The sequence below is a fragment of the Barbus barbus genome (assembly GCF_936440315.1).
Source record: "Barbus barbus genome assembly, chromosome: 32".
Taxonomy (NCBI): domain Eukaryota; kingdom Metazoa; phylum Chordata; class Actinopteri; order Cypriniformes; family Cyprinidae; genus Barbus; species Barbus barbus.
The window spans coordinates 20,059,059-20,076,464 of NC_136760.1; the positions used below are offsets into that span (position 1 = coordinate 20,059,059).

General features: G+C 41.3%; 1 protein-coding gene across 9 annotated transcripts in view; it reads right to left on the reverse strand.

Annotated features, from left to right (window-relative positions):
- LOC306852631 (transcription factor 7-like 2) overlaps positions 1-17,406 on the reverse strand; it is a 79,570-nt gene that overhangs the window by 5,090 nt on the left and 57,074 nt on the right. For 3 of the 9 annotated variants that reach the window (XM_079389621.1, XM_079389624.1, XM_079389618.1), the window contains 8 exons: positions 10,011-10,143; positions 8,420-8,522; positions 7,193-7,279; positions 2,505-2,645; positions 2,249-2,411; positions 1,867-1,974; positions 861-909; positions 118-168 (listed from right to left, as the gene is read on the reverse strand). In XM_079389621.1, the coding sequence (XP_079245747.1) occupies positions 118-168; positions 861-909; positions 1,867-1,974; positions 2,249-2,411; positions 2,505-2,645; positions 7,193-7,279; positions 8,420-8,522; positions 10,011-10,143 (835 nt within the window). Of the gene's footprint in view, positions 1-117; positions 169-729; positions 910-1,866; positions 1,975-2,248; positions 2,412-2,504; positions 2,646-7,192; positions 7,280-8,419; positions 8,523-10,010; positions 10,144-17,406 lie in introns of those variants that run through there. The other 6 variants (XM_079389622.1, XM_079389620.1, XM_079389619.1 and 3 more) reach the window with 4 other exon arrangements.

Consider the following 17,406-nt stretch of genomic DNA (forward strand, 5'->3'; position numbering starts at 1 on the left):
AAGATCATTATATATTTGATATACTGCACAAGCACAAATAAACAAATACATAAAGAACCAAAAAAAAAGGGGTAAAAAAGCAAGTTAGTAATTTAAGACTCAAAATGACATTAGCACCTGTAATCGGAGGGAGTGAAAGGCAAGGGTTTGGAAAATATTCTCTGTGTTCTGGAAAAAAAAAGAACAAGATACAGAGGCCTTCAAAAGGTGTCCATGGTGGAGAGAGACCGCAAATACATTACTCTGCATACTTCCTGGACAATATCTCACAGTAATCAGCATCATAAAGAAGAACGGTCAAGTGAATCAAATCAATGTAATCAGCAAACCTCCTTAATTGAAAGATGTGGGTGAATTTAAACAAACAAACAAGCAACCAACCAAACAAAAATATTTTTTATATTATGACTACATAAACAGGTATATAAAAAGCATGCAGCAGGCACAGCCCAAAGTTACGACCACATAAGCACAGTGACACAAGCATGGGCGGCACATTCGGAGGCTGGCACTCAGTCGCAAGGGTCATTAACTCTCACACTCTCAAAACATACATATCACAGTACGATAAATGCTGGAGGGGGGCTGGGCAAGGGGTGGGGGGCAGCTGGTGGGAGGGGAGGAGGTGGTGGGGATCATGCATATTCAATGTTATTAACGCTCGACATGGGGCAAGGGGAGGGGAGGGGGATAACAAGCAGTCTATCGTGTAAATATTGCATTGGGTAGCATAGCTATATACAAAATGAGGCAGGCACAAAAAAGAGATAAGAAAAAAAAGGACTTTCATCTTTGAGATGTCACACTTGTGACAGATGATGGGTCTGCTTTAATATGAGAGATAATTGCAGCTCACTTACCATTGCCCTCTCCTGCCTGCTTTTCCCTTTTTCTCTTCTTCTTTTTCCCCTGATAGTTACCCGCCAGAAAAAGAGAAATAGACAGGAACCTTAGTTATTATATTGCAGAAAAGACCAAGACATGAAATGAACAAGAGAGCCCAACGTTTTCACTGATTTATTTATTCATGTAAGAGCCTGAAGGTTTGAAATGCCACTGTTGGACAAAACAGAACTTTCCCTATCTTTCTATTGCTCTCCTTTTGTTTATTCCGTGTTCTCTCGCTGCTGCTTAGTTTTCCTTTCATTGTGAAACGATTGGAAGCTCTTGAGGTTTCTTTGAGCGGCTCTGTTTACTGGAGGGGAAGAGTAGAGCGAGAGAACTTTGTTTGTCCTCCTCGAAAACGGGCTACAGTTCCGTCGGACATGTCCGTGATTGCGTTGAGGCCGAGGTCGGGCCCGGACAGAGCGATTATCATGCTCCGCTTGAGGAACTTTGACTAGGCGAGTCAAGAACCATGGTGAGACTCCAAGGAGAGTTGACAGGCTGGGCGGTGGGGCCGTTTGTCAGGCGCGAAACTCCGGCAAAACAGTAAGCGGTGCGCTCGTTCCCCATTTCTGGCGGAGGAGAGAGATGTCCTCTTTCATCAAAGCTGCGAGGCGTTTAGGCCCTGTGGTTATTTAATTACTCTGATCTCAGCTCGCCTTTCTCTTTTTAGGTGAACCAGTGGAATACTAATGAAAACAGTGGAAAGAACTAGATCTGACTGCAATGAGGAAAAGCACACGTACAGCGGATGGACTTAATAGCCTTCCAGCTTGGCTTAGCTGATTAGGCTGGTCTGTTTTACTGGTTTTAGACTAGTTTGGGGAAGCCCAGCTACCTAAAATAAGGTCTGTGTGCTTTAGTTTTCTCCAAAGGCTGTTGGGTGATTGTCAATACACATGTAGATGTGGCTTTAAACTGCTCTGCGGCCCCTGGGGAGGGAATAAACAAATGTTACTTGTTGAAAACTTAAAAACTTACATAGTTGTCTCGTGCCGACCAGCCGGGGTACAGCTGCATGTGAAGCTGTCGTTCTTTCCTGGCTAACTCATAGTATTTGGCCTGCTCCTCTCGAGACAGAGCATGCCACTGCACATATAGAAACACACACACACACATCCGTCAAAACTGCGGCCATCACAGAGAGAGAGACCACTGATATTTTAGCCTCAAACAACACGGAAGTGTTTCCAACCACTGTCATTAACATTTCCCCTTCCCCTGGTATTGTACTTTTACCCAGTAGCAACATTGAGCAAGATTACAGTTACACAGAAATAGAAACGTGAATAAGCAGTGTTTATCCACTGCAATCTGTGGTCTTAGTAGTTGAGACAGTCTGCTGCTACTTTGAGATGCTCACCCTTCGGCCTAGGATCTGGTTGATAGCTGCGCTCTCTTTCAGTGTGCATTCTGCCACCACTTTGGCTCTCATTTCCTTCATGTAAAGCATGAACGCGTTCAGAGGTTTCTTTATGTGTGGCTGCTTCTTCTTTTCCTCCTCTTTTTTCGCATCCTGATGTTTCCTGCGAATGGGAGGGATAAGATGTTAGCCTGTGCATACCAGCTTGTGATGGCATTGGATTAATAGAGAACTGAAAAGTGTAAAGTGAACTCACGAGCTGTTGAGGGAGCCAATGTCACTGTGAGAGGACTCCTGCTTGACGTTGGATGTGACGATGGCTGGGTGGGGGATCCCTGTGGTGTGCAAACCGTGGTGGGGGGGCACCATGTGAGGAGGGAACCTGGAGGAGAAAAGACTGTGTAAATCGTCAGAGTGGACACGGGTGAAATGATGGATGGACACACACATTCACAGAGCAAAGCACTGACTATGAGCTAAAATCTTGACACATCACTGGCTATAAAGACAAAGCAGCAGTAACCTATTACATCTGTTATGTGGGAAAAGGGAAACGGCAATAAATGACAAATCCTAAATCTAGAACGTGTCATGAAACAAAAAGCATTTTAGTTCCAAAATGCGATGCATTTCGAAATCAAACAAAATAGATGGAGTGAATTTTGGGAAGGATATAAATGTATCCATAATGATTTGATTGCACCATAAAAGTGGGCTATGATTAAATTATTGGTTAATATTATTAAAATATTTTTTACACGCAAGCAAAATAAACATGCTCTGATGATAGTAATGATCAAAACATTATTTTTATATTGTCTTTAACATCAACATTTGACTGAATCATAAAAAGTGGGTTATAATATTCTTAGATCATATTTTTTTCTTCTTAGATCTTCTTTTTGACAACTGTTTTCTTCAAAAACAACATATGACAATTTATTATAAATAAGACCAAAAAAAAAAAACATTAAGATACATCAAAATATTTCGATTTGACTGGGATATAATCTTCCAGCTACATGGCCTTGTTCATTTCAGCGGTGGAGAAAATACTACATTGACAAAATATTATGAACAGTGTGTTTTAATGACTCACATACCACAAATATTTATGAATAAATTAAATAGGGTCGGATTGTTTTCATGAGCATTTTTCTGATTCAAAATAATATTTTTTGTAATTTCAAGACCATTTATGGTGGTCATTTTCTTCTCATTTATTCGCAATTTGATTATTTTCCTTAAAACAAACTAAAATGTCCCCTGGCAGATTGAAGGACTTATCTATAATATCATCCCCTAGCATTATATAAAGATCTGTAGGAACGCACAATTCCTGAGTGTACAAATAAACATATCTGTGCCTGAGAGTGTGTGTGTGTGGTGTAGTGTGTCCCAGTTGTGCATGGCCGTACACAAATCTGAGAGAAAGAATGAAGGATGATGAAAAAAAGAGAGAAAGAATAATTCTTTTTTTCAAACAGCTCATTATCTGCTTGAGTGTGGCTATATGGCTTGGAGCCAGAATATAATGATGAGCGTAAACTCACAAGGAACAACTAGTTTCTGTTGGAGGTTCTCTCTGGGGACTGTGTTTCCCCCCAATCTCTCTTCTCCTATTCTCTCTTCCCTTCATCCCTGACACATTTGTGTTTGTGCCATGTCATCCGGGCCGCCCGTCCGTTTCTACCGAGGGGGGACCGGCGCTGTGGCTGCAGCCGCGTGATCATTAGCCCCCACCTATTTTTTTCCTCTTACTGGTCTTGCATACTTGTTAAAATTTCCTCTGTTCCGCCATCCAATTTTTTCCCTCCTTTTCCCCCTGACTGTCCCATCAGCGCCGCTCCCACCCGTGCCTCTGTTGCCATAGCGAGGCCCAGGTTATGGTTTAAACATGACGGCCATCCCTTTGAAGCGCCGGGCATCATTCTGCTCATCAGCACGCAGCGGAGCCTGCCACCAATTTAGCCCTGCTGAGGGAAGAGCGAGACAGAGAGGTGTGCCGAGAAGGGCCCCTGCAGGGTCCAATGGTTAAATCTTCTTCCACACCAGCAGTGTCAGTGAGTGCCATTTAATTACCAATCGGAGCGATGGCCTCGGCACCTGTTTAATGTATAATGACCCCGCCGGTGCGCTCTGTCTGTCATTCGCTTTCTCTTCCTCCACCGAAAAAGAAGGGATGGGAGCGGAGGAACATATCAAAGAGCAGGAATGGGCAGAGGCCGAGGGGCCTACACTTCCTTCCCCTGTCACCCGGGATGGCCGATACACCTGTTCGACTCCAACCCCATTACCAAAACTATGTAGCTCATTTGCCGGATCCGAGTCCGTGCCGTTCGTGATCTGAAATGTATTTTTTAGGAGGCTGAAGTGTTATCTGGGTGAAAAGCAGATCGCTATATCAAGCCCTGTGTGCTAACTGCATAATAAATGGCGGCAGATAGGGCCATCAGAATCTCTGAGCCGAAGACAGGCACCGGAGAGCAACATATGGGCGTCTCTTAATCCCGAGGCCTCCTGGAGTTCTCGTCCACTGACTGTGAAAGAAGACACAGCAAGACTTCCCCCTCCCTCTCTCTTGCCCTCTTTATTCACAGAAAAACCATAAACACAATTAATGAAACCTTTTCCTGGTGCTCATTATTTTGCGCAGGAGGCCGATGACAGCGGACGCCGCCGGTTTTGACACAAACATGCTAAAGCACCTTCCCTCCGCAGAGACACAAGACCACCATTTATTAATCTATGCTAATTCAATTACAGATTATCAAAATGCATTAGCTCTTCCCCAGCACATCACCAATCCCCCTAGCCCCATTCAGAAGATTCAATTAGCCTGCACTGGAAATAGGATGATCACAATATAAAGGCCTCATTAGAACAGAATCAGCTGTCACTTAAGTGAAGGTCCAGCGCCGGAGCAGAAGCTGCAGACCCGCACGGGCGCCTGACGTCGGAGCAGGCAGAATGGGCTCATTTCAGGTTTTGGCAGGGTACAAACGACTTTTCTATGGAGCCGAGACCTCAAAACACACACAGGGTGAAAGCTGGTGGTGTCAAATGTGTGAAGCCTTGGTTTCAGAGTCAGCTGTTAATAAAACTGGACCTTTAAGAGTCGGGACCAGCTGCAAAGACCCTGTGCTCATAAGCAGAGCAGCTGCCAATGCTCTCTGATCATCACTGCAGAGCTAAATATTGTGTTTCAGAGCTGTTATGTTTGGCCTGACCACTTTAAACTGTGTGAGGATGATGAAAATATACTAGATGCAAGTGTGAGACTGGCCCTCATTTACTCACGCAAGCTGAATCAATGTTAATTGTTTGTTTAAATATTCTTGTGTAAATTTGCTGCATTCACCGAGATAATTTACTTTGTTTTATGATTTACTTACGAAGAAATTTGTTCTGCTCATGTTTCATGAAGTAATTTGCGGTTCAAGAATAAACTGTTCATAAGCTATTCTTAGGTATTTTTTTATTTGCATATATTATTTTATTTGCATTTATTTTAGTTGTTTTTCTTTAAGATTTTATTGAAATTTGTTCTGCTCATTTCATGAATGAATCATTCGTAAAGCCATTTGTGCATAAATTTGTCAATGTACATAAGAGTGAACTGTTTGTAAAGCAAATTTTACTAGATTTGTTGCATCAATGAGAAATTTTATGAATGATTCACACAAAAATTCATTCTCATTTTTGATAAAAAAAAAAATGTAATTTCATGTATAAATTGTTCATAATTATACTTTGTACACGAAAATATACAATTACGCAAACATAATTTGTTTCAGCTTTTTTAATGGATGAACTGGTCATCAAACCGGTCATATTCGAGTACATTTTTCATATTAATGAAAGGACTTACGCAAGAATGACACAAATTTTGCACAAATCACAGATTTGTTTCCACTCGTGTTTCATGAATGAGGGCCCAATGTTTCAGCATGTTAAACATCCTAATGTCCTGAACAGAAACACTGGATGGGACATTTCTTTGAGTTTTGAGTATCTTCTCCAAAGCTTATCTCCCTTCAAAAATACGCAGTGTTTAAGGCGCACAAAACCCCTCCCTATTCCTCCCTCCCTGCTCACATTTATCCATCAACGTCCTCTGGTCTAAGCTCGCCAGGCCTCCAGAGCTGCTTTTCCAATCACTCTGCAATTAAACAAGAGTTTGTCCCTGTCTGGAGACACAGGCTGGGCTTGAGTTGGTCTACATTTCTCGAAACTATAAACCAGATCTGCCTCTGTGCCTCTCTGGCTAGTCTCAGCACTACCACCATCATCATCATCATTATCTTCACATTCATCATCATTGTGAAAAGAGTATCATATGTTTCCGATTAGGGGGAAAGGCCGAGTAAATGTAGAACAAGGTGACCACCAAATTAAGCTGTTTGCATCTCACTTTTATGTTTAAACGACTACAAAGCAAGCAGAGATTTGTCATCTACAGCAAATACCTCCCACTTCTCACATAACAGATGAGTAACAATCACAAGGGAGCAATCACTGTGACACTTAAAACAAACAAACGCTCACATGCATATCCCACAATCCCCCCACACACACAACATTAGTGCTCTCCTGGGGACATTTGCGTCCAAATCGCCACTTGAACCAGACCCCAACGGGCCACACAAAGCTCTCGCTCAGAGTCCAACAACAGCCCCCGAAATCTGCAGCGTTTTACTTCTGCATGTGACCGTAATTAAACTGACAGTTCTCTCGTTCTCTGCCATTCAGTCGGGGTAAACGTTCTTTAGGGGTCTCATTATAAAATGATAACAATAATTAATATTTTAATACGTAGCGGATCGCACGGGACCGTCTTTTTGAACACTGAGGCGAGAGCTGTCTCTCCTTAAGGGAGAAGTTTGCAAGGGTTTTGACACGCTCGCGTTCTCAGCGAGTCGGACGTCCCAAGGCTCAACTCACCTTGACATGGACGCATTGACAGTGAGGGCAGTTGGGTAGGGGTGTCTGAAACCTCCCGTCGTGATTGGGTAAACTGGTTGACCTTGCCTAGGAAAAGAAGAAAGGAAGAGAGGTAAAGGAAGGCATGAAAAAAGAGAAAAAAGCACTCTCTATGCAGGCAGCTTTATTCTCATTTGATCAGAACAAAAATCTAGGGGATTGCAGAGCGCAGATCAAAGGGAAGCAAACTCTGAACAATCTGAATGCCACAAATCTGATAGGAATGGCTAATTAAATTTCATAACCCTGCGCTTGGTGTCGATGGAGGCCCCTCTCCCTGAGCTGAAACTAGGTGTTTTGTTGTGCTAATTAAAGACGAAGCACCGGCCCCTTTAATGGAGCCATCACGCTAATTGAGGTCTACACATCCAAAGACAAACAATAATGAATGTAAATTTATACCAAAATAAAGTGCAGAGAATCAAAGGGCCGTGGCTGCGCTTGGGGCCTCTCTCGGTATTTAGATCGCGGTGAGAAAACATTAAATTAACAGAGCTTAATTTGTAGCCTTTTGTCATATTAACAAGTGTTGACAAGAGTTACCAGGGGAGAGCCCCCGTGTGGAATTGTGGGTAAAATACTGGCAATCACAGTTCATTACTCTAATTGGACAATACAGAGACATGCAAAATAGTATTTGCCACAAAGAGGCAATTTAGAGTTTAGGGGATGAAGAAAGACATGGGTGCATTGCTGTGGGCCCCAGCGGTGCCTTTCCAGAATGTATAAACTGTACAGAGGGTTAAGAGTTAGCTTTTGTGTTCTGCGATGGCCAAAGTCTCAAACTGCATCTTAAATACCCAGAGGCCCACAGCAAGGCGGACGGAGGCCTGGCAAATATAAGATACACAATGGCAAAGTGCAACATATTTGAACAAATGCGGTCTTAAATAAGTCATAATATATAAAGTGGTGCCCAAAAGTCAGATTCCTCCATAAAAATCTGGGATCTGTGATTCATAATCAAACTGAAACCTGTATAAAAGAAGAAGAAAAAAAAGCACTGATAGAATTTAAATATTTTATTCTAATTACATATTTTATTTAAGATTGAAATGTTTTTATATATAGTAAAAATACATATTAAATAGTAAATAATTAAACAGACTTTGGACCTCACTGTGCATCATGTTGTAACACAACAGCATCACAAAGATGAAAGAAGAGGAATAAAATTGGGCTGCTTACTGTGGTACTAACCATCCTAGCGGATGGGGAATCTGGCCTACAGTGCCAGGTGACAGGGGGTAGTAGGGGGATATATCTGAAGGGTGTGGAGGCCTTGGGATTCCTGCAAGAGAAATATAAAAAAAATGCAGAAAAGAGAATGAGGAGAGGGAGAGAGATGTGTATGTGAACGGTGTGAAAATGTTCCTGCTCTTGTCCTGACACAGAAATTCCCCGATGAAGTTTAAGTGTTAAATTTATCCTTTGTGAGATACACAATTGAACAAAGTCAACATCAGAGGGAGGTGGGAGAGGGAGGAGGTTGAGCTCACATGCACAGCTCTAAATCACACGTTCTGATCAAAGCTTGTGGAGGCAGCCACGATGTTGTATGGCACACGGGGGAGAGGAGAAAAAATACAGAGCCCTGTCACATTTGTCTATCGAATCAGAGGATTAACAACGGGCGATAATTGAGGTTCACAAGTCAACAACGCAAACACTGCAGCATGTTAAGAGAGACTGACACATTAACGGTGTATGTCTGTTCAATTGTGGAAACAGTCCCAATATTGGTTTTAGAGTTTAACGGCCAATTAACCACATTACAATAGCATAAGTTTTGCGAACAATGTGAATGACAAAAAAACAAAAACAAAAAAAACATTAGCTAATAAGGACTGACTCAGTGTACTTCCAATTTTGTCTACTTGATGCTGCCCAAAAGTAGTCATTCTAAAAGGTAAACGACTAAAACGAGTGTAAAAATGTTAGCCGCACAGAACAAGGAAAACAATGCCTCCACAGCACATTGGCACTGCGTACAGCGGTCTTAATACAATTTGTTAATTAATTAAACTCTAAACTCAATTAAGCGAGCCATTAAGCAGCACATTAAACAGTCTCTGAGTCCTTAAAGAGGCCCTTAGTGATAAGGTCTGTTATGAGAGCAGAAAAAGCTTCTCTAAAATCCACATGCAGGTTGTCGACAGCTTTGAAGAGCAGCTGTTCAACTGTACAGTGTTGCAGAAGAGGAAAATGCCTCTATGTGGAATAATCTGCTTCTGAAACATACCACCAAATGACATTACACCTGAACAGAAATATGTGTTTTGAGATGAGAATCCTGACAGATACAACATAAGCCTTCAAACCGAGTTTCCTGGTAAACCTCCTGCTCATACAGTTTTCATCCTGGTTGGGAAATACAGATTTCACAATTGTCTGATTTGTGCGTCATCAAAAAGGGGGCAAAAACTGAGATTTTGTTTCTACAAATCAGAACAAGAATAGCTTTGGGATCCCGCAGTTAAGGAACAGAGCTACAACTCCCAGAAGTCAAGTGGCACCACTGGCTTAACCGACGCAGGTCAACAGCTCCATCTCAACATGCACACAAAAGGAGGGATGCAACCTTGGCCCTGAGCCAAGACGACTCCGAAACGCTCGGATGCATCTTAACAGGTAGCTGTGAATGCAGACTGGCGAGATCACACAGTGTAACCGTGACAGCACCGTGCGTTAGTTAACCAGGCCTGAAGGTTAGCCTTGGGTTTCGTCCTGCCGGTTTTGAAATTCATGAATGTAAAGGAAGACGTGCATGCATATGTACCTGTTTTGGGGTCCACGTCTGCCTGTAGATGTGGAGGGGGGTTCCCAGGTGTGAAGTGCTCATTGCTGTAGGTGATCAGAGGTGTGAGCGGGTGCACATGGTGAGGGTGCTGTACCACGGGGACCTTATTAGACTGGCAAGAAACAGAAAAAGAGAGGGAAGGGGGTGGGAAGAAAAAGAAGAAGCTGTTAATACATGTTTGGGTTGAGGCAGAAACACACCGACGCCTCCATTTGAACTCTGCGTCCATCACAAACCACAAGCCCATTCTCAGAACAGTGTGGTTTGTAATTAAAAACACTTTCAGACATGCACATTATTGATTCAACAGTCACTGGATACATAAAAGACACAGTGCCTGATTGCATTACGTGTCTCTGACCAAAAAACAATCACCGAAACCACCTAATAAACCAAATGACACCCAATCTAAGCACACTCTCGCTCTCCCTCCTTTTTTTCTGAGCTACCCACATCTCTTGCTCCCACCCCTTCCTCTTCCTTCAGGGTCTGGTTTTGGAAAGAGTTTGCATTATAAAAGATAGTAGAGGAGGGGTGGAGGGGAAGAGAGAAAATCCATTTCTGCATTTTGGTCAAATTGGTTTTAGCTATGTAATCTGCTCTTTGTGTTCTTAAGTGGCACAGGCCCCATTTTCAATTACCCAAGATTACAGCCGAGCAGAGAGGTGCTGAGGCATGGCCTGGCATTAGTGTATTCCCAGTACACGTGACCTAACCAGATTACTGCCGTGCCGTAGATTTGACGGGCCACACGTGGACTGGGATTTGCCTCCATAGACGCTGCATAAATCGGCGCAAACCGAGCCGACTGACAGGAAAACATCTCGCACCATGAGCTGTTTGCATACATACGGGTTTTGAGGCTCCTGAGCATCTGATTGACAGCTGTGCATGTCCCGCAGCACATTCGGAAAAGGGGACATAGGGGCCTGTCTTTATTTAAAACGTGCCAAATTAAATCCAGCACTTGAGATATTGTTAAAAAAACAATGGTGCTGAATGTCAGGACATTTTATAAAAGCAGAGGTGAGCCATCCTTTTGTCAGGACTAAAATATCGGAGCTTTGAGAATAGGAAGGACACCAGGGCCCAGGTCTGAGAGGTTGAAGTGTCCATCCAGGGCCTCTAAACAGGCACAGAGAGAGGCCACTTCCAGCATTGGGGGCGTTCCGCTCTGCCATATTCCCAATGAAAGATTAATGAACTGAACAGAGCAGCTCGAGGAAAGAAAAGGGGCTCTGGGGACGTTTTCGGGGCCCCTGAGAGCAGAAAACAGTGTGGAGACAGAAAGAGAAATGGAAAAAGGAAAGCAGGAGGCCGTGGAGAAAAACAACTAGAGAGATAAGATATAAAAATACATTTTAAAAAGAAAGACCTGTCATCAGAAAAACAGACGGGGATGATGACAGCTGCCAAACACAGCTGACGAGTTTGCCATTAAGGGAATGGTGCCGCACACCCCTCCACCACAAGCTACCCCATAACCTCCCCCTCAGTAATGATGTGAAAGAATGTTGTCAATTCTCCCTGCGCTGAAAGGCTTTAGTAGCCATTTAAATGAGTTCTTTTGTCCAGGGCCTCTCCATTGAGGGACAGCTCCAAATGGCTGTCCACTGCGGCCACATTCACCCAGAGACAAGCCAAATGATTTACATCACAGTCACTGGGCCTAACAGAACCCCTTTCAAACGCCACACAGCCACACGAATAATAGCCGGGCATCCCGTTTATCTGGCTTCTGGGGAGCGCAGCACGCTATCGCGGCTTGCTACAGTAGCGTTTCTGCCCGCTTCTTCACCTGAACGGATCAGCAAGACCCCGAGAAGAAAAAAGGAGGTCGATCGGAATAGCTAGAAATGGCATTTCTTTAACTTTTATTCTTCGCACGGGAGAAACGCCCCTGCTAAATGACTGCTAAAAACGTGGACCTGCGTTTAGACCTTGCACGCAAGTTTGGTTTTTCTTTGTTGACACACAGCGGGACAAAAATAACATGATAATCACCATACAAAAACACATTCTTCAAACAATTCCCCTTCTGAGTGCTATTCAAGTCCATTAAGTCTTCAGTCTTAAGAAAAGCCTCACAATAAATCTGGCTCTATTGACCCCGTTGCTATTGTACGATTGCTTTACCCTGTTCTTCCAGACATGGCTAATTGTCTCTAGCAACTCTGGGGAGTGAGTTAGACCACCTACGTATGCGCCCGTGCATTCTCATCGGACAACCGCATACTGTCGGACGCTAACAATCGCAGAATAAGCGTTCTTTAAAACCCTACTTCTAAACAACTCATTGAGTTTAGAGACTGACACACGGAGGTCCAGCGAGACGCACAATAACCCACACAAGGAACACAAAGAAAATATGTGGGCGTCTTTTTCCCTATTATGTGCAAAGAAAGCGGGCTACTTCCTGTTTAATCGTTTGCCAATACCTCCCACCACAACCATCACAACTACACAGAGGAAAAAAGGCTAAAGGACTAATTCACATAACCAGGTAAATAATAATGATAATATTAAAAAAGAAAACCTGATTTCCAGATGAGGTGATTTCCTGAGCAAACTGGCAATTTGTAGATATGTTTGAATGAGGTCAATATAAAATACTCTTAATGTGTGTCAACGAATCTGTATACCCATTGAGTGTTTGAGTAAATCTGTAGACATACGTACCCTCCTCCGAACCAATGAGATTGACAGTTTCTGCTTGGGGTCATGACCCCTAGTGGTGGTCTTACAAAAGCCTGGCCTGTTTTAATGGACAGGCCATGGAGAGGCCTGTTTGTCTGAGAAGAGCATGTCACACTCATTTTGATGCAGCGTCTATCAAATCCTGTCTTTCACTCTCTCTTCCTCCCTCGTTCACAAACAAAGTAATGTGCGCACACACACATACACACACACACACGCAAATCTTCAGACAGTTTTTAAGTTTTTTTAGCTATGACAAGAATGACTTTTATACTCACAAAATACACATTGTCACTTAAGAGAAAGAATATATCAGGGTTCCCACTCCTTTTGAGCAACAAATTGTTGATTTTCTATCAATTTAGTAACAGTGTGAAATTAATTTGAATTATTATTATTATTATTCTTATATACATATTATTTTTATAATTTATATATCGCCTTTCGCAAAAACTCAAGGCCACTTTACAGGGTAAATTTACAACAAATCAAAAATAATTTAAAAATGGCATTATATTATTTTAGACATATTTCAGAACAGAAGATCGTAGAAAAACATTTAATATATAAATTCCCATAAATCATCATTTAAATAAATCATAATACTCATATTTTAAAATGTACAAGGACCAAGATATTAAGTATATCTTACATCAGATGATTCTTACACAAATTAGTTAAAAAATAATAATTTCATAGTGAGTGTGAAAGTGTTTTATTTAGACAATTAAATGATTAAGCGCAGAACATAGTTAGAAAAATATATATTTACTATCTAAATTTTCATAATAAATCATAATTTAAATAAATCATAAAAATAATTGTAAAAAAAACAGATCAATTATAGTAAGCAAATCTTAGCTGATTATTAGAAGAAGAAAAAAAAAATCACAATATTTGGTTATAGTGAAATTATTTATTCTGGTTATTCTGGTTATTCTGTGAGAGGCCTGTAGAGAGAGGAAGACAGAGGGCCGGACAGCAGCAAGAAAAAGCTGTTGGCGCTGCATTTCCGCTTGGTGGCACCTTGCAGAGCAATTTAAAGACAAAATGTGAAGGTGGTGACCTTGTGGCCCCTGAGGGCCCGAGCGCCTCTCTCCGCTTTACGGCATGATATTTTGAGTTGTCACTGGAGCTTGTGGGCTCTAATGAGCTGTAGTGGGGCTGGGGTGGGGGGTGGGGGGGGGAGACAAGCAGGGGGTGTGACATCCTCATGATGGATAGAGGGGCTCTCAGGCCTGCGAAATTCCAGAGCAAGCAAAAAAAAGGACTTGAACTCGAGAAGCGTACGTGCCAATGGCTCGCATCCAGGCACAGTGGACACAATGCAGAAAACATCCACGCTCGTTTATGTATGGGAATGTTCAAATGAGCAAGAAACAGATGCAGCCAATGTGTGCCGTTCGGAAAAGAAAGCTCGAAATGAGACAGAAGAACTTCAAAAGAATGTGGAACTATGATGATGTCACCGTCACTATAACAACCCTCATCCGCCCACCGCTCACACACACAAATGCATACAAACAAAACAAATGCCTAACTATGACTCTCTATGAAAATATAAATAGCAACTTCCCTCCTCTGTTCTCAATACAGAAAAACATGGTGCCAATTTTTCGCTTCCTTCATAGAAATCAAATATGATACAGAAAACTCTCTCAAGTGGTTAAAAAATTAAGAAATGAGTGTAATATTGCTTGTAATGTAATTGAAAGCAACATAAACGTGCAGGATTATTTAACAAATAATTATGAATGCATTTTAAGCATTGAGTAAATTAAAGATTTTTTTTCTGTCAATTTAAAGCAATAAAGAAAAATGAAATGACAACAGAACACATTTTCTTAAATGCAAATTAAAGTCACAGGCTGAAAATAAACACCAATAATACTTATGCTATAATCATATTGTTCATATATTATGACTTGACTTCCAACAACCTTTGATGAGGCACTTTTTAACTAAATGCACATCTTCAAATGCCACATCCATCAATCTCTCTCTATTATGAAACACACACACACACACACATTCACAGACATCTTAAGCCATTCTGAAGCAAATAAAATGACAGTGCATCCTTTACCACAGTCCTGGCACAGGGTCAGTGTAACCAAAGCAGAGAGCAGATTTTAAAAAGGTCACAGGAGTGTGAAAACAGCGTGTGTATTAGCGCTGAGCACTTACCCAGGCATTAAGACTGAATTGCCAGCAGCCAACCTGCTGCAGGAGAGACAGCCCAGAGGCCAGAGAGCCAGTCTTTCCTCCCCTCTCCTCCAGCCCCAGTGAAAGGCCTTCTCTCGGGTACATGAGCAGCGCTGCAGCCCTCCCCTGTCCTCCACCTCTCACTCCCGCCAACGAATAAGAGTATTTCTCTTTTCTTCCCTCTCTTCTTTTTATTTTTCAACCTTAGCTTCTTTCCCAAAACTGCTATTGTGTTTGAGCCGGCGCATGTGTGTGTCCCACACCAGAGGGTCGCACACACAGAAGTTCACGCGCACACCATTGTTCGTATTTTTTTTTTTTCTTTTGGAGTGGGTCTTTTGCGGATCACAGTGAGAGCTGCGTCTCAGGACATCGGGCAAGGCCTGTCCTCCGCCGGTGGAAAATCACTCATTTCTCCGTCAGGTTTTCCTTCAGTGGTCAGTCGGTCCAGCTCAAAGTGATACGTTTTTTAAAAAAAAGATGAAGAGAAATCTCACTTGATGGTTATCAGAGCTGCAGAGATGTCTTCCCATAAGCAAAGAAACATGAAAAACCACTAGGAAAAAAAGCTTATTATGGTTGTGCATGTGTCTGTCCAAGTTTGTGTGTGTGTGTGTGTTTGTGGGTTCTGCAGTGCCTCCAGGATGCCCAAAGACGAACTAGCAGCTTGAAAAGCCTTGACTACAACAAGGTAAAGCGAGCAAGGCAAGAGAAGAAGACAGAAAGAGAGAGAGCATGCGAGAGAAAAGACAAGAGAAAACAACATCCACAAAGGGAGGGCAAGATCAGCAAAGTGTGGCAAGCAGTCACTTAGCTGTGTGATTCTGACAGTCCCCTCTCTAAGCCCACCATCCGGGGGAGGACGGAAGAAAAGGGGAGAAAGTTATTTGTCTCCGTTTTGACATGGATGTGACATCAATGTGGGGTCTTGTTTCTATTGTTTTATTCCCTCTTTTTCTTTTTTAGGGGAATAAAGAAGCTCCCACATTTAACTCTTGATGGCCTTGCCCTGACAAAACTGCAAAGGCCTTTGGTGCACCTACTCCACAAATCCTTTCTTTTATTTGTGTGCATTTTTTATTTTACTTTGCTGTCTTTAAATAATTTTTCTGTCTGGATTCACATTCTTCACAAAAAAAAAAAAAAATTGAAATAACTAATTAAAAGCTTTCCATCTGTTTTATCACAATCGAAAAATGTGTATCATTTCCCTTGTTTTTTTTTTTTTTCAAATTTAATTTTTATGTAGCCACAAATATCCCAATATTTTAAACTTTTCCATTTAAAATTTACAAATGCACTGCCAAAAATCTAAAACCAACTGTCATTACATCTGAAATTATTTTGTACAATTTAGTTTTTCTCATACATTTAAAAGAAAAACAACAAAATGACCTACATTTTTTTAAACTGAAAAAAGTGCACATGCTGTTTTTCAGCACTTAAATTTTCCCTCCCTTTCTCCTCGCCGCTTTTCGGCTGCTGTCCTTCGGCCCTAAATGCCAAAACAAAACCCTGGGAATGTCCTCTACAAGACTCACACAAAAGCCAGCCTGACAAGTAAAAGAGCCCCGGCAACGTGGCAGCTAATTGCCTCCCCTCCCTCTATTCAGCCGGACCGCCACGCTCCCACGGCCCCCCTCTGTCACACGTGCAATTTCTTAAGTAAACGAGCAGTTTGGCCACCGCTGACCGGCAGCCTGCAAACACCCACCACAATGATGAAAACACAAACGCAGCCATAAAAGATCAAAAACTAGAACATGAGACTAAATTTACAGTCATTCTTAATGTTTTTAAATAAAATAAAATAATGAGGAGAAAAATACATAATCGAATAAATGTAATACTATTAAGAACATTGACTAAAAATCATTTCCACTGATTCTACAAGGTAAACTCGTATTGTAAAAAGACCTCTGCAAATAACATGTGAATTTATTTTGATGCCAAAGAAATTACATTAACTTTTTCAATTAACTATAATAAAAATAAATTTTATAATAGATGCATTTTAAAGACAATATTACAATCTTTGAATTAGAGAGTAATTTATAAATACATTTAATGAGATACATTCTGAATGAGATATGTTGATTAATAATACACATGATTTAAAAAAATGGTCTATATAAATAGTAGTTATATTTATAAAAAACAATTATAAATAATATTTTGTATTTGTTTCAAAATCTCAACATTTATTGAATTTTAGTTTATTTTAACATTACCATAATTACACTGACAAAAGATTATTTTAAGAATCTAAACTGTAATTGCTTCTTTAAATTTTAGATTATAAATTTGTAAAACATTTATAAAAAACTCTTTGCTTTGCAAAAAATAAAACAAAATAAAAAACGTATGAGAGACTGTCAGACAATGCAATGAAACTCAACACCCTTTCATTATCAAATCGTGTCAAGCTGTCACTTAACAACTTAAGTGATATAAATTGCAAAATGTCAGGGAC